The sequence below is a fragment of the Ursus americanus genome, chromosome 26 (genome assembly GCF_024610735.1).
Source record: "Ursus americanus isolate L20-20 chromosome 26, mUrsAme1.1.p, whole genome shotgun sequence".
Lineage (NCBI taxonomy): Eukaryota > Metazoa > Chordata > Mammalia > Carnivora > Ursidae > Ursus > Ursus americanus.
This window is the reverse complement of record NC_142152.1, coordinates 20,393,382-20,419,630: the sequence shown is the minus strand read 5'-3', so window position 1 is coordinate 20,419,630 and position 26,249 is coordinate 20,393,382. Positions and strand designations below refer to the sequence as shown.

At 45.0% G+C, this 26,249-nt stretch overlaps 1 protein-coding gene across 1 annotated transcript; it reads right to left on the bottom strand.

The window, feature by feature from the left end:
- Positions 1-701: 701 nt before the first annotated feature.
- Positions 702-22,592, bottom strand: BATF (basic leucine zipper ATF-like transcription factor). Its single transcript, XM_045807785.2, has 3 exons — positions 22,295-22,592; positions 19,917-20,021; positions 702-1,221 (listed from the first exon to the last, which is right to left on the bottom strand). The coding sequence occupies exons 1-3, from the start codon at positions 22,355-22,357 to the stop codon at positions 1,012-1,014; spliced, it is 378 nt and encodes a 125-aa protein (XP_045663741.1). The 5' UTR covers positions 22,358-22,592; the 3' UTR covers positions 702-1,011.
- Between the last annotated feature and the right edge of the window lie 3,657 nt (positions 22,593-26,249).

The following is a 26,249-nucleotide window of genomic DNA, read 5'->3' as shown; positions in this document are numbered from 1 at the left end:
CGAGGCCCTGCTGCCCTCAAACTGGGCTCCAAATGGCAGCCTGTGGAGCCCACTGGAGACAGGCCAAGTCGTGTGTGCCTTGTCACAGCTTCCCAAGGGAGGTAGGGTCTTTAACAGGAGGTGCAGGCCCGTTGGCAGGAAAGTCCCCATGGACACAAGCCACATGCTGCCTTGTGAGAGCAGGAGGCAGCGCCTTCTTCGTGTGGCCGCTGTGTTACTGAAACGCCTTGCTCGGGGCCTGGGACACAGCAGTGTCCAGGGCAGGCTGGCTGGGCGGAGCTGAGTGAGTGTCGTCGTATAGGTGGTAGTATCATCCCGAATGCCCCTTCCTCTGAATGGCATCTGGCACTGGTCCTTCTCCCTGTCTGGAGCACGGCCTGCTGACAATCCAGGAAGTATGAGGTGGCGAGGAATGGAAAGTGGGAGGTCATCGTGAGGTGACTGGGCTCCGGAGGAAACCAAGAAGATGCCTATAGGGAGGATGGAAGATGTGTTGAAAAGACCCAGCTTCCCAAATAGATGAACAAACCATGGACAAGAAGAGGTATTAGCAATCTCCAGAGCCTGAAGGGCTCTTGAGACCAAGGACAAAAGAAGGCGCCAACCCCCAGAACTCAGGGGTTCAAGGAACTGTGTAAAAGAGGAAAACTGTTTGCCACACTGGTTTCTTTTAAGAAATTTATTTAGAAAAATAACCCCACCCTGCCCTCCTCCCTCTCTGCCATGGGACTTGGGCATTGCATTTGATTGAACTCTGGATCGGGCCTCCCATCCGCATGGGGGCTCAGCGCACGCTGACGGGCGGCCACGCTGCTCGGTGGCCTCACACGCCCCCCGCTGCTCCAGTCTTGTGCTCAATCCTTGTCCAGGCCTTTGCCTCCGGGTGTCCGGATGGAGGGAGGGCCCTGAGGGGCGAGGGCAGCCTGGCCACAGTCTGTGTGCCCCTCCCGAGGCCTGCCAGGGCAGCTGGGGGCGGGGGGCTCCGTCCCGTCCCCCCCCACCCCTGGAAAGTCAGGGCTGGAAGCGAGGCGAGCTGACGTGAGGCTGGTGGAAGGCGTGAGCACTGTATACCACGTCGGGGGGCGAGGGCGTGCTGGCGGCCAGCACCGAGCACAGGGGCTCGTGGCTGCTCAGCACCGACGTGAAATACTTCATCTCTTCTGTGAGCTGCTTGATCTCCTTGCGCAGAGCCGCGTTCTGCTTCTCGAGATCTTCACTCTCCTGTGAGGAGAAAGGTCGGCATCGGAGATGAGTGTCAAGGGGGGGGCAGGAGGAGTTCAGATTTGGTTCTCACCTGCACAGGCACGGAGAAGGGCACCGGCGCACTTTTCTGCACCTGTGTGCATGGTTCTGTGTGTGTCATAGGTGAGTGTGTGTGCATAGATACAAGGTTGAACCCATAAAATTGCGGGTGTCTGACCTCTAAGGATGGCAGTTTCGTCTGATCCCACCTAATAGAGGCGCACGCGGGAATGCGTGGGAGTGCGCTCCTTTGTGCGCGTGTGAACGTGAGTCTCTGCGAGTGTGTATGTGGGTTGAGGGTGGCACGTGAATGTTAAGGGAGACTGGCTGGCAGGTGAGAGCCTGAAAAAATGGAAAAGAGTTTGAGAGAACAGCTTATACTAATTTCATGCTTTTCCACTTGATGTTATACCATGAGTTCTCCAAATGTTCCCAGTGTCTGCTTTTAGTCCTACAGAGTCCATGGTTAACTGTCTGCTTAACCAGATTCTAGAACTCTAGGGTGTCTATAAAACCAAATGGTCAAAATCCACCACAAGATTCGATTCCACTCCATTCTGCTCACTTGAGAGCCTGGTTTACAGCACTCTGGGTGTGTTCCACTCATGTGTATGTGCTTTTTTTCCAGAAACACCTTTCCCCTGTTGCTTAGAAGCACCATCAGATACACGCGAACCAGGCAAACTATGGGTCAAAGTGTGCTGATTACTGATCACATCATTAATTAATCAACAATTCCACTCTGGTAATTAGCGTTTAGTGGAAAACAATGCTCTCTAGGGGACTTGCATTTCCAATGTGATTTGAAGGTTCACATTCTTTGAGTCAATCAAATAGATTGTCTAATCTAATCACTGGTGCCGCAGAGGAAGGGAAAATGGCATTGGAGAGGCAAAAAAATCACACTTCAGTTCCAAAAGCAACCTGAGGTGGCTTCCAGGCCTTAATTTCTCTAGTTTTGTTTGACGTAGGTCAGCATTTCCCGAACTTGCCACAGCATTAGAATTAGTTGGAGGGCTTATTAGAGTTTCAGGCTGTTCTTGAAATCTAGAGATCTGAACTCGGTGGGTTTGGGATTTTGGGTGAAATCTGGGAATTCACTGAATTTTTAGCAAGTGCCCCAGGTCCTTTTAATGAGCAGGCAAGTTTGAGAACACAAGTTAAACACAATATTACATTGGTTTTTAATTCATCAAGCACGTACGAAGTGCCTGTTAAGTGCCTGGCACATAGTGTGAACTCAAATGTCTGTTGATTGACTGGCTGATGACATGGAATGCTGGATTAGCAGTTGACTCAAAACCATGGCGGGCAGTGAGCAGACGTAAAATAAGTTGTCATTTAAGAGGTGTCTTACATAACCCCATCAGGAGCATGAGCTGTGGTCCAATGAGAGAGCTAGGAACGCTGCCAACTGCCCTCATCAGTGAACCCCAGCGTTCTTTTTTAAGTGGTAGAGGAGCGTATGACTGTGGCCTTACCCATCAGGCCAGCTTCCATCCTGGCCTGAAGGACTGATGCGAGCACGCTCAGCCCCAGCCTGGCATTTCCTGTGTGTGGCTTTAAGCTAGAAAATGTGCCTAGGTCAGTACAAAGGAAACCCCCATCTCTAAAACGGGGCGGGGGTGGGTGGGACACTCAGACCCACGACGGTGGAGTCAGAGGCACTGGCTTCTTCTTCTGCAAGGTGTGGCTGGCTCCCTTAGCTTACCATTTGGTTGTTTCCAGGCACATCCCAGCGGCAGGGCATCCCCTCTTTACCGAAAGGTAAGATAAAGCAACCCATGAGACTGGGTGGGGGGGTGGTTTTAAGACGGGAACTGGGGGCCGGGAGTCCTGGCCCCTTCCTCTAGCCCTTTTCCTCGCCCCCTCTGAGAGTTTCCACTGGTGACAACGTTTACTGTAAATTCTGTCTCTGAAGCGCCTGGGCAAACCCCGAGGCAGAAGGGAGGGGTGGGGTGGGCGGGCCACAGGGACCAACCGCTCTGACCTTCTCCCCGCCTAGAGGCAGGCCCAGCTTTCGGGAAGTGACAGCAGGTTCTTCCTCCCCAGGCAAGCTCTGCTGAGCTCTCTCTGAAGCTCTCTCTCCCCACCCCCCTGGCTTGCAGATCCCAGAGCTCCAGGAGGGGCTTCACAACCATGGCTGCCGCTAACCAGAAAACAACCACCTGTGACAAGAAACAAGTCTTTACCTTGGGAAGCAAGATGGCTTCCTGCTAGGGCCCCAGAGAAACGAGCCCTGGCAGCCCAGGGGACATGCGGCCAGCCAGACACTGGCAAGAGGAAGAGTTTGACTTCCCTTGCAGGAGGAAGTGGCTCATCTGGGGCCTCCTCCCAACATGCCCCCCCCCACCACTGCTCAGTCCACTCTGACCCTCCCGGGGGCAGTCATGCCCTGGAAGGGACTCACACGGGGACAATTGGCCGAGGCGGCCATGGGAGCAGCTAAAATTACTCACAGGTACAATGACCACATCCCCTGACTTCTCTTCACTTCCCAGTGGCGGCTGGAAATCTAGGGCTCAGCGAGCGGGGGAGGGGAGAGGAATGTTTGGGAAGGAAATAAGGGCCTCTCACACTCAGAGTCCTCTGCTGCAGTAGGGGAGTGGTGAGCCAGGATTCGGGCTTCCGTGTGACCTGCTTTCCACTTTTCAGAATTCCTTTCGATCCTTCAGGCTCCTCATGGTAACCCCCTGAGATGGACATGGGAGGCCAGCCCTTACCATTATCCCCACTTTCCAAATGAGGCCAACTGAGACCCTGGGACAAACGTACCCCAAATACCCCTCCAAACGATCACAGGCTGGTAGGCAACAGCTGCTGGGAGAGAGGGCTTCGGAATTCGCCTCAAGACATTGATTTTCTCAGACATCCAGACACTTTAGCGATTGACCCAAAGCCCCATAACCACATAGGGGCAGAGCAGAGTTTGGCTCGAGGCTCCCCATCTTCAGCCCCATTGTCCTTCTGGCATACCCAGTGCTTCCCCTGAGAGACTGGTAACTTAAGTGACCAAAGGTCTTCAGAGATCACTAAGAAGTCCTTGGCTGCCCTATGGTTTCCCAAGAGAACACTGGGTCTCGATTTTGGTGATCTTTAAACACCACACTGGAACCCTGAGTTGGTCACACTCTTCCAATCACAGAGCTGATCATCTGCCTCCTGCCCAGAGCTGGGAGGGAATCTTCTGTCCAGCTACTCTTTTAGAGGGCTCACCAAGGCCAGGCCTTCCTCCACATGCAGAGTGAGGTCTAGGTCACACAACAACGGTGGGCTCCATCAGCAGTAACTGGGGACCGGGGTCCTGGCTAGGTGAGCCTCTGTGACTTGCTTTCCCCTCTCTGAGCCCCAGTTCCTGTTAGAATAGAACAGTGGACCACAACAATGATTCTCAACCTTGGCCGCACATTGGGATCAGTGGGATCCGCTGGGGGTGGGGGGAGCTTTACCAAAACTGGTGCCTGACTCTGATTTAAGCAGTCTGGGGTGCGGCCTGGCATTGGGGGCTCCCAGGGGATTCTAAGGCGCAGTGAACATTGAAAAACATTAGAAGGAACCATTAGCTTAGAAAATCTCCAAGCCCTCCTCAACTCTCAAATATTTCAGATTCCAAACTAAACACCTGAGCGTATTAGCCTTTAACCCCTACTTGTTAGGAAGGCGTGTGCGTGTCAGGGAGAAGGTTGTTGGGGGCAGAGGGTTGTAGACTCAATTTATGTTAAGAAAACTTAGTGGAAACCAAATGTTTAAAAGAATAGTCTAGCTTGACTTAACATCTATTGAATGCTGCCATGTGTCAATCACTCTTTTAAGTATTTTACAGTTATCATTATATTTAATCTTTGCAACAACCCTATGTGGTAGATAATATGATTATCCACATCTTACAGAATAGGACAACCTGAAAGTACAGGGAAGTTAAGTAACCTGTTCAAGGTCACCCATGTAAGTGGCAGCACCATGACTTGAATGATTCAGTCCGGCTTCAGCGTCTGTGCCCACCGCATTTTCTTGTCTTTGACATTTGCTTAAATCTTATGCTGTTTGGTAATTATCTCCTGTGAGGCCTCAGCCCTGTTGGCTTTCCAATTTCATCTTCCCTCTTTTCCCAGCTCTTGCAGATCCAGACGATAATGTTCACAGTTCACCCTCACCTCTGAAGTTACTTAATGCCAACCCTATCATGAATTATAAGCAGTTTGGGGGTGGTTAAGGAAGAGGCTTCATGGGGGTGTGGGAACATTCTGGGAAATTCCCTACTGGAGGGGCTGAAAGGGGGTCACTCGAAGAGCTCTTGAATGATGGGGAATCCCCAGACAGTTCCCTTACCCACAGGGAAGCCAGTTAGGACCAAGGCCAAGGACAGGCTCTGGCCCAAGGCTCTGGCAGGGGCTCTCCGGGCATTCTGAGCAGGGCTTTGGTCCTCCTTCCTGCCAGCTCTGGTTTAGTGCTTTGACCTTCTCCTTGAATATTCTAATCATGATTTCCAGAAGAGTGAAAATAGTCCCTGTGTGTTCCTCCTCAACAGAACATGAAGCCATTTATTGATTGGGTGACCTTTTAGCTCTCACCTACACTTAAACACGAGAGTAGTGAGTGAAGCTTATCTCTCACACCTAGCTACGTTCAATCTCCAGCAGTTACCAATCCATCAAACGCAGATAAAGGGTGGAGCCCACCATTGCTGGAGAAGTTGGACATTTCCCAAGCCCTGGTAGGATCTATGCCTACCCCTTTCACCAGTCCTGGGGAAATTAGCCCCAACTCCTGTTCCCCACCCAATGAGGAGAGAAGAGGAATCATTAAGCAACAGGTCTTTGCACTGAATAATGAACAAGTCTGGGACGCCTGGGTGGCTCAGTCAGTTAAGCATCTACTTTCAGCTCAGGTCATAATCCTAGGGTCCTGGGATCCAGTCCCTCATCCAGTCCCTGCTGAGCAGGGAGTCTGCTTCTCCCTCTGCCTGCTGCTCCCCCTGTTTGTGTGTGCTCTCTCACTCACTCTCTCTCTTTCTGACAAATAAATAAATAAAATCTTTTTAAAAAAAATGAACAAGTCTGATTCTGGAGAAATCTTTACTTTCTTGCCATCCTAAACTCCTTCTCCTTGCTTTCCTCTAGAGAGCTAGAGAAAGAATTTATCAAATGCTCAGCTTCTCTTGCAGCTAGGCAAGCCCATGTGATAGATTCTGACCAATAAGATGTAAGTTGAAGTACCTGGGGGTGGAGCTTCCCTTTCCAATTAAAAAGACAAAGCCTTTCCAGGACAAAAGCCACTCTCCCTCAACACAGACTGATGCCTGGAGGTCCAGCAGCTAACTTGCAGGCTCAAGGATGAAAGCCACATACCGAGGATACCTGCGCACAGAGAGAACTAGCCTGGTTCTTTGATGACATTCTTGCATTAGCCCTGGTCTGTCCACTTCTGAATTCCCTGTGATATGAGAAAGATAAACTGTGACTTTGTGATGCCTGTTTGATAGTCCTTCTATTACGTGTAGCTGCATGCAATCCTGACTGACATCTCAAGTTAGAAAGGTTATCTATCACTAGCAAGCCCAATTTCAAAAAACAAACAACTAGTAATTGCCACGAATACAAAAGTTTGAATTAAGTTTGTTTGTTTGTTTGTTTGTTTGTTTGTTAAGCCTGCCAGGCCTCTGGAGACGGTGTCTAGGTATATATACCCCCATAATTGTCCCAAACTCACTCCACACATTTTACCACATGCACCTGGCCGCACACTGAAGTCACCTGAAGTGCTTCAAAAAATCTTAATTCCTGAATTCACCCCTGTGAGAGGTTCCACTTTGATTGTCCTGGAGTGGGTCTCAGGCATTGAGACTTTAAAATACTTTGCAGGTGAGCTTAATGAATCATGTTCATAGCTGATTCCTCTGAAAAATGTGTATGTCCATTGACAGAAGAATGGATAAAGAAGATGTGGTGTGTATATATATATATATATACACAATGGACAATTACTGAGCCATCAAAAAGAATGAAAGTTTGTTACTTGCAATGACGTGGATGAAACTAGAGAGTATTATGCTAAGTGAAATAAGTCAGTCAGAGAAAGACAAGTGCCATATGATTTCACTCATATGCGGAATTTAGGAAACAAAACAGAGGATCATAGGGGAAGGGATGGAAAAATTAAATAAGATGAAAACAGAGAAGGAGACAAACCATAAAAGACTCTTAACTCTAGGAAACAAACAGGGTTGCTGGAGGGAAGGTGGGTGGGGGGATGGGGTAATTGGGTGATGGGCATTATGGAGGGCATTTGACATAATGAGCACTGGGTGTTGTATGCAACTGATGAACCACTAAATTCTACCCCAAAACTAATAATACAGTATATGTTACCTAAGTTGACTTTAAATAAAAAATTAATACATATATAAGGATATAAATATAGGCAATGTTTAATTTTATTAAATTTATATATTTATATTTGTTTTATTAAATATTTTTTATTTTATAATATATAGGATAAATAACATAAATATAATACAAATAACTTCAGAGAAGTGGGAGAATGTTTCTAAGTCAAAAAAATCTTCTGAAAGTAACTGCCTTGTTGAAGGGAAAGTGCCTCATTATCACACTGCTGTTATATTTGGTGAAAACAATTTGAAGTAGCCCAGAACAGTTCATTTTTATGATGGAAAAGCAGGAGGTAGGGTATCTATTAGGATCTCATGAATGATAACTTTATCAAACTAGTTACCCTTCAGATTGTTGAGCTCTGTGAGGGTCTATCACTGTCTTCACTGTTTTGTCATTATTGACTAGGACAGTGCCTGGCACATAGTAAGCATTCAATAAAATCATGTTGCTTGACTGCCAACTTGGACTCTAATAATTTACCAAACCCTGCATATGAAGAGTCATCTAGGTAAATTTGTGATGTCCATGAAACTTCCAATGGAGTGTTTAACCAAGCCTTTAATAGCTTTTATAGCTTCTACTTTATATAGTTACAAATGAGTATAAGAGATTCACTGTTTGAAAAAGGCCCACTCTTGGGGCACCTGCGTGGTTCAATCATTAAGCGTCTGCCTTCGGCTCAGGTCATGATCCCAGGGTCCTGGGATCAAGCCCCGCATCAGGCTCCCTGCTCAGTGGGAAGCCTGCTTCTTCCTCTCCCACTCCCCCTGTTTGTGTTCCCTCTTTTGCTATCTCTCTCTCTCTCTGTTGAATGAATGAATGAATGAATGAATGAATCCCACTTTGTTCCCCAAACTGAAGCTATGGGTGGGAGTAGCAGAATTAACAGCATTTTAAGAACCCTGCATATGGTTTCCTGAGCTGAAACTTGACTTTCCCATCCATATCAAATGAACGAGACTTGACCAGTGGTGGTGAAAAGCCAGTCCAGTGAAACGGTTAGCGCTCTTAAAGTTTTTATAAACAACTGGAAAAAAGGGCGTATGTTTTCATATATAATAATACATCTGATATCTTCATCTGATTGATTTATAGGAAAATGCCAAGCACTTCGCATTCAAATGAATGAATAAATATAACCCCCTCCTCAATGCAAAACAAAACAAAACATAACAAGTGCAATATTGCTGTTTTTATATTTGCTCTGTCGTTTAACTCGAACAGCCCAGTGAGGTGCTACTGCTTCCCACTTTGTAGATCAGAGTTTAGGTTCAGATATAGTCACCAGGCAGATCTGAATTAGTTTTGTTGACCCACCCCCACTGTCCCACTCCCACCTGGTTCCTGCTCCCTGCAGCTCCGTCACCCCTGTTCCTGAGCTCCTCCTCATGCTCTCAGAGGCCCCGTTCCACAAGGATCTTTCGACCCTTGACTGGCCACACGTAGTTTGGCCTCAAGGCTCTGCTGAGCACACCCTTTCCCCAGATCTTCCCAGTCTCCTTCTCTCAGCATTTGATCTCAATGTCAGTGTCTGAAACAGATCTTCCTTGATCACCGTCCCCACCCCATCCCTTAGCCACATTCCACATTGCACTCTGACTTTATTTGAAGTACTCTTCATTTGGTGTGATTAGTCTGTTCAATTATTTCCCTGTTTTCCAGTGTGACTTCCAGCTGAACGTCAGGTCCATGAATTCAGGGACTCGGTCTTGTCCCTGCTGTATTCTCAGTGCCTGGAATAAACCATACCTGGCACATAGGAGGCTAATATATATTTGTTAAGTGGATGAATCATCCCTGCTAACATTGGATCTAGTACTGGGAAAATGGCCTTTGTTTTTAGAATTTTCTGGACTGCCCCACCTCTAACCAAAATGTTTTCTGGGTACTGGTACCAGCTGAGTACCCAGAAAACATTTTGGTTAGAGGATCCTCAGTCGTAGGAAACTGCATTTTGGCCCTAGGCATCTTGTCCACTCTGCTTGGCTCTGAACTTTATCCTACTTTTGAATAAATATCCTACTTTAGAGGAGCTTCAGATCATCCGCCTTGGTTTCCCTAAACCAAGGGTGATGAGATATGGACTGGGACAGTCCCAGTCCATACCTATTGTCCTGGTGTCATTCTTACTAGTGCTCTTTTCACTTCCAGAAATGTTCCCATTTGGATAAATGGTAAGATTTACTAAAACCCGACCCCCAAATTCTACCTCAATGGTATCATCTCTGCCCTTGTCCTCATGTCCTCCTGAGTTCACTCAGATCTCTATCTGACCATTTTCTCGTTCTTAAATAAAAAATATACAGTATAGGGGCGCCTGGGTGGCACAGCGGTTAAGCGTCTGCCTTCGGCTCAGGGCGTGATCCCGGCGTTCTGGGATCGAGCCCCGCATCAGGCTCCTCCGCTATGAGCCTGCTTCTTCCTCTCCCACTCCCCCTGTTTGTGTTCCCTCTCTCGCTGGCTGTCTCTATCTCTGTCAAATAAATAAATAAAATCTTTAAAATATATATATATACAGTATAGCTACATTTAAGATATTTAAAAAAGAGATCATACCCACCCATGATCCTAGTACTTTTAACACAACCGTTTTCATTTGCACGTGTTGCCGTCTTGTCCTTTTTAAGAAACACATACTTATTTTTATAAAATTTCAATCATTGTAAATACAATATGAGTTTTGCTTTGTCATAACTTTGTCACATCTACATCATCACCATAATTATCAGTTTTAATGGCTATGTCATCAAATGGAAGATCCACAATTTACCCAAAATGGTTTTTTGATGTTGGAAATTTTGGTCGTTATCAGCAATGCTGCAATGAACATCTTGATCCGTACTGGGTTTTATTCAATTATTTTCTAGGATAAATCTGTAGAAGTGAGATTAGTGGGGCAAAGGGCACGACCAGTCTTCCAATTCATGGTTGTATTGCTGTAAAAGAGTCACCTAAGATATACAGTGTCACCAGCAGTGAACACATATGTCAATTTTACTACACTTTACATTACATTATATTGACATTTAGGCACTATAATTTTTAATAATTTATTTTGCCAATTAGACTTTTGAAAAGTTCTTATTTTCTTTTTTTTTAAAGATTTTATATATTTATTTGAGAGGGAGAGAGAGCACGCACAAATGGGGGAGGGGTAGAGGGAGACGGAGAGGAAGACTCCCTGCTGAGCAGGGAGCCTGATGTGGGGCTTGATCCCAGGACCCCCGTGATCATGACCTGAGCTGAAAGCAGACACTTAACTGACTGAGCCACCCAGGCACCCCAGGCTTCTTAATTTCATTGTAATGTTACAACTTATTGATTACCAAGGAGGAAGAATTCTCTATGTGTCTGTTCCCTAGTACAACATCCTCAACCAGGGACCATTTTGCCCCCCCAGGGGACATTTGACAAGGTCTGGAAATATTTTTCACCATCACAACTGTGGGGTGAGCCACTGCTCCTGGCATTTAGAGTGTAGATTTTATATTTTACAGTGCACAGGACACCCCCCTCCCCCAATAAAGAATGGTGCAACTCAAAATGTCAATAGTGCCAAGGTTGAGCAACTCTTAATGTGTATCATTTTCACAATCAGAATAGAAAATTGGGTTATTTTCATTTTGGTAGGAAAAACGTTACATAAGCTTTCTGTTCATAGCTTCTGCCCACTTACCTATTGGAGTCTTGATGTTTTTTCTTAAAAAGGATGTTCTTTCTACGGTATAAATATGAAATCTGCATTTATTTAATTTGATGAAAATATGTTCCCCGATGTATTATTATCTTTTTAATTTTGGATTACAACTTTAAGACCTTTTTAAAATAAAGGGACTTTTAAACTTCAGCCCCTCTTAATCTTGGACTCTCTTTCTTTTGCTGTATATGCTGGGGTTGTATTACTAAAGATTGTCTAGGTCATTCAGACCTTCTGGTTAATGGCTTGCTTCTTGGCTTACTTTTTGCAAAGGGACATGTAAAAGAAACACCATCTGCAAAGCAAAGCCCTGTTCAACAAAGTGGTACAAAACAAAAGCAAATTGTGGGCAGGCAAGAGGTTTGGGTTTTTCGGCAACCTGAGAAAGACCTTGGTGTCCCCACTGGTTACCTGGCAGGTTAGTCTACAGTACGTCTGAGTTTTCTTTTAATTCTGTGATCTTATAAACAAGGGAATATGACTGTAATTATTGTTACCCCCCCTTCCAAGCTACCGTGTGGACCCTAATGAGACTCTCTATAGATACCCCACAATCTGAAGGGGACTCTGTCCTCTGGAAACAATCTATGCCCCCAGGAAACAAGGTGCCAGACTGAGTCCTACAGAGGAAGCTAAGAAAATCCCCCAGCAGCTTGGAACAGGACTTTTTGGTGAGACTCCCATTCTTTTCAGGAGAAGGACTTTCGGGTGCTGCTGATGGCAGCTTTGTGAAGACTCCTGCTTGAAGGGGCACCGTCAGTTTGTGACCCGGGACCTGTAATCTCATTTGAACAGAAATTCTTTATAAATGTCAGGACTGGTGTGGACCTGGCCTCCTTTCAAATATGCCTCCCAAACTTAACCACACTGACTCATCCTCAGGGGTACAAGCATTTAGGGGTGGTGCATTGCCTTGACCAGTTTTTCTTTCCCAGATGAAAATAATCTACTTTTTGTTGTTCTGATTTTTAAAACAGTACACATTCATCACAATAAAAAAATATATAGAAAAATACTAGGGTAAGGGACGCTACTCAAAACTCAACCACTCAGAAAGAACCACTATGGCATTTTGGAGAATATCTTTCCAGATATTTCTTTATGCATGCAAACATGCCCAAACCCACAAATTGTACATTAACGGGATTATACTCTGCGTGTTTTCAGTGCTATGTCATTGACGTTTTTCAGTGACACAGATCTGCATGGTCATTTTTAGTGGCAGCATAAAATTCTAGTGTCTGAATGTGTCATAATATGCTTAGTCACTGATTATTGGGCATCTGTTCAATTTTATAGTATCGACAAAGTGCTTACAGCTCCTGATGAACTGAACCTCTTTGTGCATCACTTTTTCCTTCAAACTCTTATAAGTGGAATTGCCGTGCCAAAGAATGGTCTCATATGAGATGTTAATATTTACTGCCGCACAGCTTTCTTTAAAAAGGGCTTCAATGGATATATTGATCCACCGCATAGAGACTTTAATTTCTTGACGAGGCCTAATGATGGAGAAGGAACAAGTATGAATTTTGGAGGATGTTGCTTAAAGAACAAAAAGTAAAGTCAGGCAGAGACTCAAGGAGGATTATCAGGGAAGATGAATATATTTTCATGAGAGTCAGAAGGAAGAGGCAGTATGCGTGGTGGTCAGGGAGATGGGCTCTAAAGTCGGTCAGACCTACGTACAAGCTGTGTGACCTTGGGCAAGTTTCTTAACCTAATACAAAAATTATAAAACAAGGCTTTTGTGCAGATTAAATGAGATAACTATAGGTCGAGCACTTAACGCACAGGGCCCGGTACATAGTCATGTATTTAATTAATATGTTTTTAATTAAAAAGAAATGTATAGCAACAGAGGCCCAAGACAAATGCCTCTTCTACATAGATGGTTCACTGATTTTCACTGAATTGCTTAAGGGTGGAACTAGCCAGAACATTCCTTCTGTGTTTTTTGTTTTTGACCTATGCCTTTTCTATGCCAATAAATCTCATGGCATGGTCTCCCAGGGAGAAAAAGAAGAACTGCAGGAGTGAAAAAGGACCACAAACAGCTTTCTCTTCCAGGCTTCCCCAGAAGACCAAGAACAATAGTGTCATTCTAAGGAGGCCCAGGGGGTTGACATCTTTGCTGAGCTGAGTTTCCTCCATTACTCAATTTTCCTCTGATTGTAAATAACTTATTTACAGCTTTAAGCTTCACTTCATGCATAATTTATACTCCTGACATTTGTTATATATGGCATTAAAATACATCCTGGAACCTGTAAATGTTTTTTATTTTTTTAGACTAGTATGAGACTCCTTCAGGAGCCAGCCCCAGGAAAGCACCTTTCCCTCCCCCAGCTAAGGCAGTACCCAAGTTCCAGCTTTCAGATTTAGCCCTGTTACTCCACCTCGCTGCCAGTTCCATTCTTGAGGCCAGATCTGACTTGTCAAAGGCATAGCTCTGGGCTAATATCACTGTCTGCCCACCATCTCTTCTACTTTTAGCCTTTTCATGAACAAAGCTTCTCAGCTGATCTCAACTCTCTTTCCCACTGACCTAGGACACTGACTCAAAATCCTTCGAGCCACTGTAATCAACCAGGCTGGCCACAGAAGTGACATTGATTTGCCATTCCTTGTAGTGGCTTATCTAGTACTGTAGACTTTAGGGTCACTCATTACAAACCTCAACTGACAGTTGGTTCTCCCAAAGGACTGAGATATTTAGGTAGAATGTGCAAGAGATAAAATGTCATAGAGGAAGACTATTCAATGTTTAAAATCAAAATTAGAAATCATCCTAATGCATATGTAGTAATGATTGATGTTGAGAAGGTAAGTATCTACGTTATAAAAACAAAAGCACATGATGAAAACATCCAAACTATATAAAAAAGGAAGAAACTGCAAAGTATCCCTCTTCTGCTTTAGATCTTTCGTCCTACTTTTCAGATATAAATATTAATCTTTTGAAATATTAACCTACTTGAAAAATTTTAAGTTCATACACATATGCACAGATACTTTTTTTAAAATTAAAAACATACATGGGAGCAAACTATGTACCATGTTCACACCTTTTTCACTTGAGTATAGAAGCTTGATAATCTTTTCAGATGAATACATTCAGATGTAACTTATTTTAACAACTCCATTGTATTCGCCTGGATGGACTACTATAGTTTATGTAATTAGTTCCTTATCCATGGATATTTAGCTTGTTTCCAGTCTTTACCATAACAAATAATGCAGCAATGATTATCTTCACATGTACATAATTGTGTAATCTGTATGTACATTTGTAAATAGACTTCTAGATGTAAAATTGCCAAGTTACAGGGTGCACTTATAATTTTGATGGCCATGGTTAAATTGCCTTCTAATGGAGTTGAACCCACATACTCCTGCTAATAGTGTGTGGGGGTGCCTGGTTCTCCATTGTCTTGGCGACATCCCATATTAGCAACATTTTTTGTCTTTGCTTGTCTGGCAGGGAATCTCACTGTTGCTTTAATTGTCATTTCCCTAAGTGAGGCCTAGAATCTTTTCCATATTTATTTAATATTTATTTCTCTCTTTCTGTAAATTGCCCATTCGTAATCATTGCTCATTTTTCTTTTGGGTTGTTAACCATTTTCTTATTCATAAGAGCTTTCACATATAAAGTAAATATGCCCTTTTTTGGTCATATGACTTACAGATATTTCCCCAACCTGTCATTTGCCTTTGACTTTGAATATAGTATTTTGAGCTATATAGAAATGTTCACTTTTTATGTATAAAGGTAATATATATCAGGGTTTTTTTTTCCTTTATGGTTTCAGGGTTTTGTACTTTATCTGCGAAAGTCTTCATTCCAAAATAATTTTTCAGTGCTCTTTTTTCCCCCAAATTTCTTTAGTATTCTTTTTTTGCATTTAATCTGTGTGCATGTTGTATGAGAAATGAAGACTCTAGTTTCTTCCTCCCAAAACGGCTAGCCAGTTGTCCCAACTCTATTTGTTGAATACTTCAGCTTTCCTTCACTGGTTTGAAATGCCACCATCATCACTTTGCATTTGTTCTTGTGTTTGTGTCTTATTTTTAGGACTTGACATATGCATTTGGATCCTAAATTTCAGTTTGCTTTGGGGTCTTTTTCTGTATTCTGTTCTGCCCAAATGCTCTGTCTTTTCCACATTGTTTTGATTTCTATACTTATAATTCACTTTAACATCTTGTTCAGCTAATCTTCTTTAATTACCCTCCTCTAATTTTCCTGGAAATTGTCAGGCGGTTGTTCTTCACTAAGAACTTAGAATAACTAATCTAAGTCTCCTCTAGCTTCCAGAAAGTTGTCTTGGGTTTTTATTGGGATTACATTAAGTTAAATTTATGGATTATGGAAAATTGCTATTTTTACATAAGGTGTATCTGTCCACTTATTTGAGTGTTTTTGAAATCACTTAGAATAATTTTAAAGTTTTTAAAAATTAAGGCCTGCATATTTTTTGTTAAATGTATTCCTTCCTTCCATTCGCCAGTGTTGGTATTATAAATGGAATCTTTCCTCCCATTAAATTTTCTAATTGGTTATGGTTTACATATAGGAAAGTTATTACGTTTTGTGTTAACTTTGAAAGCTGACAGGATTCCCTTATTATTTTTAACAGTTTTTCAGCTGAGGGGTGCCTGGGTGGCGCAGTCGTTAAGCGTCTGCCTTCAGCTCAGGGCGTGATCCCGGCGTTCCGGGATCGAGTCCCACATCAGGCTCCTCCGATGGGAGCCTTCTTCTTCCTCTCCCACTCCCCCTGCTTGTGTTCCCTCTCTCGTTGGCTGTCTCTTTGTCACATAAATAAATAAATAAATAAATAAATAAATAAATAAATAAATAAATAAATAAAATCTTTAAAAAAAATAATTTTTCAGCTGATTATCTTGGATCCCCTTATTAGCTACTGATGTCTTTTGGACATGAACTGGTCCAGTATGTTCACAAACTGGAACTTAAATAAAAACTTTAAAAAATAAAATTTTCATAAAAAATAATATGCCTTTCTCCTTCTTAATCAATGCATTTACTGTGCCTAACAGATTTTATAGTCGTGTGTGGGAGGGAAGGAAATAAGTGTAGTAGGGGCTTGTGTGAAACACCCAACAAAAGAGAATTAAAACAGAATATGGACTCTGTTGATATCATGATTATGAAAAGAAGCACCTGATTCAGTTTATGTGAGGGGTAGTCAATGCCAAGGATGTTATAAAGTTGGCATAAGATTAAACAATTGTGGAAAGAGGCTCCTTTCCTACTCTGCTTTTTAAAAGCAATCAGTGTACAGTGTTTTGTGTAAACCATTTATAGGCTAGATACTGAAAATGTTAAACAGTAAGTATCCCACACTCTCACTGGAGAAATGAAGTAATGCTTTTGGTATTTTAAGAGCAACAATAGTGACAAAGCTGAAACCGAGAAAACAACATTACCCCAGCGTATGAAGCTAGCACAGTAGTACAAACATGGCCCTTCTTTGATACAGTACTCTCAGTAGTTGGTCTTTAAAATATTGGTAGATGGGTCCTACGGCTATGTCCAAGGGCCAGAGAATGGTTCCAGAACCTCGACATGCGGAGCCAAGCGTGGAGTCAAGGGTAAACCAAGCACTCAACCCTCAGAATGCTAGTGGTAAACCAGAAGATTTTCTACCTGAATCACAAACATAATTAAGAGGATAATGGATGGAGAAGATAGGTGGTTACGTCTGAAAGGAAATGAACATTTCAGACCACAGCCAAACCCTCTGTTTGATGGTGGCAGATTTGTATGTTGCTGCCAAAAGCTTTTACCCGAAGTCAAGAAACAAGCTGCATTGGCTGCAACCCCCAGGCTAGCTGTGTAAACCAATGTGACCTAATCGCAGGACAAAAAGTGAAGATGAATGCCGTGGTGCTCAAAAGAAAGGAGTGCGGAAGATGGGAACGTTCTAGAGACTGAGGCTGGAGGTGTGGTGGTGGACGTGGTGACTGCATGATCGGGTTTCCATGCATTCCAAGCCCCAGAGATCATCTCCATCTAGTTATGGCTAGTATAACCAAGATGGGCCAAATCTTCTGGTTCTAACTCTTGTCTTACAGAGAGAGAAAGAGACAGCTGAATCCACTGAAAACCTTGCCACAGCAAAGAAACATATATGTACCCTCATTGATATGTCTCCCTGGGCTTGAACAAAGACCAGTGGGTTGAATTTACAGGCAAAGAATAGGGCAGCTCAAGATAGGGATGACTCCTCTGCTTATATCAGGAGGAAAGGAGCTCTCTGTCATTGGAAGTGAGCAGGCATACACTGGGGACCATTTCGGGGTGGGGGGGAGAATGTGCAAAGGAATCTGAAGCATCAGAAGTGTGTCTGAACTTTCCAGCCTTTAAGAAATCTCTCAGCCCTGAGATTTTGAGAGATATATATATAGAGAGAGAGAGAATTTTATATATATATAAAATTTTAGTTGTGATCTTTTTAAAAGATATGTTAATTTATTCATTTTGAGAGAGAGCACACACACAAGCAGAGGGAGGGGCAGAGGGAGAGGGAGAAGAAGAGAAGCAGATTCACCACTGAGCACAGAGCCCATTGATGGGCTCGATCTCATGACCTTGAGATCATGACTTGAGCTGAAATCAAGAGTCTGATGCTTAGAAGACCGAGCCACCCAGGTGCCCCAGTTGTGATTATTTATCTTGCTTCTATAATAACTATGATTAAAATTACTCTTATTATACTTACATTTTTTTAGTATTATATGGCAGGCTCTGCGTCAAGCTTTTTACATGGACTATCTCTATAACGTAGTTACTGTCATTTCCCATTTCATAGAAAGGGAAACTGGGTCTGAGGGAGGTCGAACGTCTCTAAGATCTGTCACACAGATAGCAAGTTGCAGGACTAGGATTCGAACCCTGTACTTCTGACTGCAAAGCCACTGAACTACCCTTAATTTCTAACTCCTTTTTTAAAAAAAAATACTACAAACTTATAAAGCTCATAGCAGTTTTACAGTCTCAAGACGTTGTCCACTTAAACAAAAAGGAAGGTTTTATCCTTTCCAATTTTTATTTATTTGCTTGCTCTAAAGAATATTGAATTAGAATCAGACTCTGATAGAAACAAGTGAGTAATCATAGATTTTCAAGCTTCCAATTGTAAACTGGAGTGTGTTAACACCCTAAACCATAATGAAATCACGGAGAACATCTAAGTAGCAGGGTCACCGACAGCTTAACATTTAGGCAGCTGATCATAATTTTCAAAAAGAAGAAAGAATTTGGTGTCCATTCATTCCTTTTCTTCAATTCAACAAATATTTATGAACTTAAAACTATGTCGGAACGCAATGGAAGATATGCTGAATACATTTCTAATAAAACACAGCATCCAGTTAGAGATGTTGGTGCAGACCGTTCCCTGCTTCATTACAAAGCTAAAAGGAGCATCTCTTTCTCCCGCTAAAACATCTTACTCTTTCTTGATAAAATTAAAACAACTATTCTAACTTGCTGATTGCCATGGTAATCTTTCCAATAAACACAAGCATACTTATTTTGGGTACCAATTGCCCTTTACCATTGAAATGAATGACTAAAATGTGAGAGGTTCGGGAATAGTTCAGGAGGAAGGACAGGAAGGCGGGGTTGCTAGAGGAAAGGGCGAGGGGATGGAAAAGGAAGGAGCCAGTGAAGTAAGAGTTGGTTGACCAAGGACCAAATGAAGGGACGGGATGAGGAGGGCTAAGCAGTAAGATATGGGAGACAAGGAGGAAGCACTGCTCTGGGAAGCATGCAGCCAGAAGTCAGGAACGTTGCCCAGGGCCTTGGTCCCCCAGTGGACGAGCGGTTCAGCATTACCCAAGGCTCCTGCTCAAGCCAGGGGTCAAGGCCTTCTCTAGAAAGTTTGAGACTGGAAGCAACTCAACCAGAATAGGGACCATCCCAGATAGGTCCACTTGAAACCGCATCTTTCACAGACCCCTTGGGATATCATGAGAGATATTTCAAAATAAAATCTTAAAGATGTTCTGGAAAGAGGAGTAAGTTGCAGCACCCTATGGACCTCCTTGTTCCAAATGCAGGGCCCGGGGCGGCTGCCAACTGGCCTCCTAGGGGCTGGGACCACAGGCTATCCTAACACTGGGATCATGGTCTCCCCCAAAGTGCTTAACGCCTTCTAAATTCTTCCCAAAGACAGTCCTGCCTTCTGCTCTCTAGGCTCCAGAGGGCTAGAGCTCTCTCTGGCTCCCCCATCTCTGAGCAGACAGTACTGCTTCCACCCAGCCTCCCTCCTTCACAAGCTCAACTCGTTTACATCTCATGCCCTCAGAAGGTCAGGAAGAGGGTGCATTTCTTTTTCAGCTCCCTGGCTCATTCTTTGCTACTAAATCTTCTCAATACACCCAGAGGAGAACCTCTCCTCTGCACCGCACCCCACAGCCCTACCCTTCCGCTTAACCCACCCCCCCACAAACATCCCCATGCAGGCAGACTCAAAGCTGTGGTCCAAGCATCCATGGGTGGTGGGGAGCAAAGCCTAAGACTCAAAAGGATGAAGAAAGGTCTGAACACTCACCAAGTGCAGCGTGTCAGCTTTCTGTGTCTGCCTTTGTCGGCTCTTCTGGGCAGCAATGCGATTTTTCTCCCTTCTCTGAACTTTTCTCACATCATCGGATGAGTCCTGGGAAGCAGAGATGATGGGAATTAGGTGAGTGTGCTCCTCTCTTCTGAGTTAAAGCACGTTCTCGTGTGGTTTGGTATCCGTCCGTCCATTCTTCCATTTCTTCATCTTTTCATTTGCCCCTTCACCCCCTGCTTACCAAAAGGCTTAGCCCCAAAGAGAACTCTTCCCCACACTGTCACGCTCCCTTAAGTCCCTATAGCTATTCTGGCCAAAAGCTACAGGAAGAGGAAAAAGACCCTGGGGCCTCGATAGGGCTGTATTTGGAAAAAAATGGTTAAGGCGATGAAGTGTGTTTTATCGCCTCCCCTCTCTTCAGGGCTGCTCCACCCTCACTTTCTCACTTTTTGGCCTAGAATTTTCTTGCGATTTTTTTTTTTCAAAACTTTGCTGAGCACCTACTATATGCCAACTTCTGTGCAAGTGCTTTTTTAGAGGTGCTCTTGTTTCATTCCTCAGTTCTGTGAAGTCGGTATTATTGTTTCTGTCCTGTATGTGAGGAAACTGAGGCTCAAAGCACTGGCCCAGGAGCCTACAGTATTCCAGGGCCTTCCATCTTCTGATGCCTTTCCAAGCCACTTCCCGCCCCTCACTGATTTGTACCCATGTGTCTTCTGCCACATCTCTGGGCTGAGGTCCCCATCCCACATCTACCTCTTTTTCTCCTGCATTGCCTTCATTATGTTCAGTGACCTTGACATTCCCCGTGGCCCTGAGCACAATGCCTAATACAAACTGGAGCTTTCATGGTGGCAATTCCCTGGCTGTGGCAGGTAGTGATGGGTGCTTAGGACAAGAAGACCTCTGGGTGTCCTCTAAGTATATGTCCTCTATGTAGAGATGGACACGTCCCCTACTTGGGCAGAGAGGTTAGCTCCAGCTCTTCCCCCAGATACTGCAGAATGAGTATAGGAGTCTAAGTAAAACCCTTCCACAACCCCTGCCCTGTTCCCTCTCACACCCACACGGGATCCAGGGGCACTGTTCCTGGGGCAAGACTCCATGCTCAGCAAGCATAAGTCTCACCAGTGTGCCCAACACTTCCAGGCCATTGCAGTAGGAGGGCATCGCGTTAGATGGGAAGGAAGTGCTCTTCTCCAAGGGGCATGGGGAACCAGGTTACCATGGAAGCCATGAGTAATTTCCTTCCTAAGAAGAGTACAGAACTTCCAGGCAGCCTGAGCCACCGTGATAGCATCTGGAACGGACGACTGGACTGTTTGCCCTCTAGAGGTCTCCCCTAGGATTTCTCCCAACCTGCTGCTCTTCTGTGCAGTATGACAGATGCTGTATTATCTGTTTATATACTTTTATTTCGGCTGCAGCATCTTGAAATTCCTCTTGGATATCTGTGCTAAGGAAAGAATGTTGGAGTTGGAGAAGAAATGTTAATCCCTTGCTGTATTGGGTGAGAATGAAGAAGTCTTTCTTTGGAGAGGGATGTCAAAGAATGGGCTGAAGAGAAAGCTCCAGAACCTTGGGGGCAGGCAGGGTGCCCTGTTTCTTGTTTTTTGGGTTTTTTTGGCAAAAGCCCCAAGCTGAACACTTTTGACTTGGATGCCACAGTCTAGATTCCAAACACTCCCAGACTTTCTACCTCAATCGCTCTGTTTTCCCCAGAGCTGAGCTGAGCTACTGGCAAGTGTCTCCAGCAAGTTCCAGTGCGGCCTCCTGATTCCTTCCTCCTGTCCAGAAGCCACAGGGAAAAGAGGCTTTGGTGGCAGCTCCTGCCTCCCTCTCTGCTGGCCGTGCTAGCAGCCGGGGCAGTGCCCCAGTCGATGAGGTAGAGTCTTCTGGGCTGGCCGGGCTTCCTCCTCTCGCTTGCTGTTTTTTCTTCTTTGCTTTTCCCTGCCACTTCCCTCTCTTGCCCTGATGGCTGCCTCCCAGCAGCCTCTGCAAGCCGTGCCCCCCACCTTCCTCCTGCCATGGACAAAGGTCCACCCTTTCCTTTGGGAGACCAGGGTTCTTTGTCGCCCGTTCTCCTCCTGGCTTCCTAGAAAGCTTCGTGGGGTGGGGACCCAGGGGAGGCGGTGGCAGGGGCCCCGTTGGGAGCAGAGAGGGAAAGGGGCTTTGGGGGAATGGGTGCAGGAGCAGGGTCCCCGCCAACAGGTGCAGCTTAGTCGCAAAGACCATGTCGTAAGTGTGACAGGGGGCTCCTGCCACCAGCCACTCCCTCGCTCCTCGCTCCTCGGCTCCCTGCACAGGCCGGCGTCCCCGGCCCTCCCTCCCCCGAGAATGAGCAGGTGGGTTGCAGGGGGGAAGGGGGAGTCTACCTGTTTGCCGGGGGGAGGAGAGCGGCTGAAGCTGGAGTCGCTGCTGTCGGAGCTGTGAGGCATGGCTGCAATCTTCCGGGCTCTCCACACAGCCCCAGGCGCCTCTGGGCTCTCTGGTCACCAGCCGGCCTCCCTTCCTGACGGCTCCCGGGCCACCAGCTCAGCCCCCTGCACAGCTCCCTCCTCTCCCCGCCCTGCAGCCACCTCTGACCCCTGCGTCCTCCTCACTCTGGGGTGCAGAGGCACTGCTCCCCACTGGGACATGTCGCTCGCTTTGGGGCTCGTGCGCGCTCTCTCTCTCTTGTGGTTTCTGGTAACTCACACTGGAAGTCACATGGGCGGAAACTTAAACAAGTTAGAAGTTAATTTGAGAAAAAAATACATATCTGGGAAAAGACCCACAGAATTATATGAAAGGAAGAAAAAAAATACACAAAACCCCAGATACCTTCCGACTGTTTGAAAGGCAGAACAGCTCTCTTCAATTGATGAAGATAAAAGAGAAAAACAGCCCGGGCAGGGAAAAACCCCAGCCCGAATTAGCAAGTCCGTCTCCTGTCAACATGGGCAGAAAGGAGAGGGCAGCAGGGAAAGAGTTTCCATTGTCAGCCGACTTGATTTTTAAACCAAAATAAAGCAGACTGGGATTTCTTTCTGGTTTTTACCCGAAAGCAGCCGCCCATCCTGCCCCGTGGTAGGCCTTCCTCGCCCCCCCAGGCAGCCTGGTCCTCGCCTGACTACCGCACAGAAGAGGCCCCGGGGAGATCTGAAAGCCACCGGCAGGCTCTGGAGTGGATGTCCCAACCGTCTGTTCATCGCCTACGCTTCTCCGCGGCATGCTGTCTTTAGGGAAGGGAAGCCTGTCATGTTGAGGGTCTTCTAGGAGCTCAAGACTGGCTTTGAATCTTAATGATTCCAGAAGGTCACCGGGTCAAAGCCAGAATGGAAGAACAGTAAGAAACAGTGAAATGAGCACTGTACTTGGAGTCACACCAACTGGGATTTGCATTCTGACTTTACCAGAATGCCTGTGGCCTGGGGTAGCTCACCAGAGCTCAGTGCCCCTCGGCCTCCATCTGTAAGTGCAGAGTGATAAAATCTGCCCTGCCTGCCTCTCAGGGCTGTTTCCAGAAGCAAATAGTAGCATGGATTAGAGTGCCCCTAGCAGACAGTAAAATAGGGCTCTAAAGACAGGTGTTACTTGTAGTGTTTAGTCTTGTGTGAGCACATTTGTAGAGTTCTCAATAAGCAATTCCACACTCACCTGGGTATTTTGGCTTTTTAAAAAGCCCTTGCTTGATTCCCAGTATGGCTCAAAGCCCAATGCTTGCCTTGTTGGTCTTAGGATTGATAGGAAGCCTGGCGCCTAAAGGATTTTGTATCCACTGGCTGGATTTCTGCCCTAAGGCAATATTGTCCTGAGGGTATATTGAGCAAAACAAAATCCCTTCCCTCCTGGAAGTTATAGTCGAGGGGAGGAGGCAGACAGCAAACAAAAGTTAACATATGATACACCAGCTGGTGACAAGTGCTGTGGAGAAGAAGAAAGGGAGGGGAGGTTAGAAAATTCTGGGGGTCAGTGAGTTGTTATGTCTACAGGTTGGTCAGGAAGACCTTCCTGAAAGGGGGGCATCTGAGCAGTGACTTGAAGGAAGGGAGGGAACATTCTGGCAAGGACCTGAGGCGTAAGTGTTTGGTGTGTTAGAGGAATAGCAGAAGATGAAGGTGGCCGGTATCAGGACCAGGTGGTGTAGGGTCTCAGAGGCCATGATCAAGATTTTGGCTTTTATCCTGAAAGAGATAGGGAGCCTCAGGAATACCACCTTCCTGCTTCCGCTCCGTGGGTCTCTACCCCAGCCACTGCCTGTGTCCTTCATAGCACTTCTCAAATTTTGTCATTATTTTACTAGTTTATTTACTTAGTTTGTTTTCCCTGTTTCCCTCATTAGACTGTTAGCTCCATTTATGAGTTTAATTCGACAAATGTTTGCTGAGCCCCTACCACGCACCAGGCAGTGTTCTGCATACAGGAGATACAGTTAGTGCTTTGACTTTTTCCCTGAACGAGATGGTGAATCAGTTTGCGTTTGCTGCCCAACAAACCACAAAAAAGTTCAATGGCTTCAAACGGCCATTTATTTAGCTTGTGAGTCTGTGGGTCATCTGGAAGGTTCTTCTGGGAAAGGCTGGGCGAGGCTGGGCTCTGTGTCCTCAGACAGCCAATAGGTTGGCTAATAATTTGGCGGCCTTGCCTGGGTCAGCTCTGCTCCACGTGGCCTCTCATCCCCCCCAATAGGCTTGTTTATCTAGCAGTTGCAGGATTCCAAGAGTAAGCACAGAGGTGTTCAAAACCTCCTGAGGCCTGGGCTCAGAATTGGCACATTCTACCGGACAAAGAAAATCCCAAAGCCGGCCCAGACTCAGGGGTTTGAGAAATGGACTTCACCTCTTGAAAAGAGATTTAAGGACTCGTGGCCAAATCCCCCACAGGTGAGGAGCCACTGAAGTTGTTAGAGCAGAGGAGTGACGAGCTCTAACTTGGGTTTTAATGAGATCTTTCTGGATGCAGTTGAGATTTTACTGTAGAGGAACGCAGTGGAGGTAGGGAGACTAGTCAGGATTACAGCATTGGGTGGTTATTATCATAAAGATGTTGGTGGCATAGACCAGCGGAGTAGTGATGAAGGTGGTAAGAAGTGAGCGATGTAAAAACCGATGACTGTGTCTGTCTTGTTGACGATCGCACGCCCAGGGCCTAGTAGGCGCCTAATAAATAGTTGTGAGTAAGTGTATGAATGAATTCCCGTAGAACTTTGCTCGGACTTAGGCCACTTCTCATGACCTGACTTATCCTAGATCTTTTCTCCACCCTTAGTGTATGGAAAACTCTGTAAGGATAAAAACTGTCATATTTGTGTTTTATTCCATTTACTTTAACATTTATTAATACCTATTATGTAGCAGAAATCATACATAGGAATAAGACAGAGCCCCTGCCCTTATAGAAAGAAGGGGAAGTAGTCAAAAAACCAAGGTTATTTACAATGTTACAACATTCAGATGAAGTTCTTTGCTCTTTGAGCCTGCTATCATTCAGTAGTAAATACTTGTTGAATGAATGATTGCTTGTTTCTGTGGTTCCAAATCAATATTTGGATTTAATATTTAACAGAGACTAAAGAAGAGAAAAATGAAAAGCTATCTCTTACATGGAAAGATGGTCTTTTTCAATAATACTGATTATGAATTATTTTTACATATTTAAGATAAAGACTAGACACTTGTGTAGCCACCATTAAGCTTAAGAAATAAATAATGAATAGAGCCGAAGACCCCTGTACTGTGCATCCCTTCCTAACCTCATTCCCTCCCCACCCAAGGGTAACCATTTTCCAGAATATGGTCTGAATATCCCCACGCGTTTCTCTATGCTCGAGCCATGTCTAAACATGTACCTGAAACAATACGTGGGGTTGCCATGCATGATTTTAAGCTTTTTACATTGTCAATATTTTTACATTTAGTTTTTATGTTTTATCTGTATCTGAGAGGTCGTAGCAAGGCTTGGGATACTGGCATCCTTCTGAGATTATTCTGGAGAACTCCACAAAGGCACCAAATAACAATGGTACTGTAGGCAGCATCAACTCAGTAGACATGAGCTCCAAGCCTCAGGATAATGCTAAGATATTTACCAGACACTTAAATCCCGCATGCTGGCAAGGAACGCCTGTCAGGACTGTTGTGGGCTCCTGATTGGCCCTGGTACAATGTAGAAAACAGTGCCACCTCTTGGTAGACAAGCTCGAGCCAAAGGACATGGACTGGCGAACCCCGATGGGACTTCTAAGGTTGGAGCTCTTTAACAGTGAACGGATCGTACAACTGTGCCCAGCATCCTTGCTATAAATTCCTTACTATGTGCCAGATCCATAAATTGGTTCATTCAATTCTC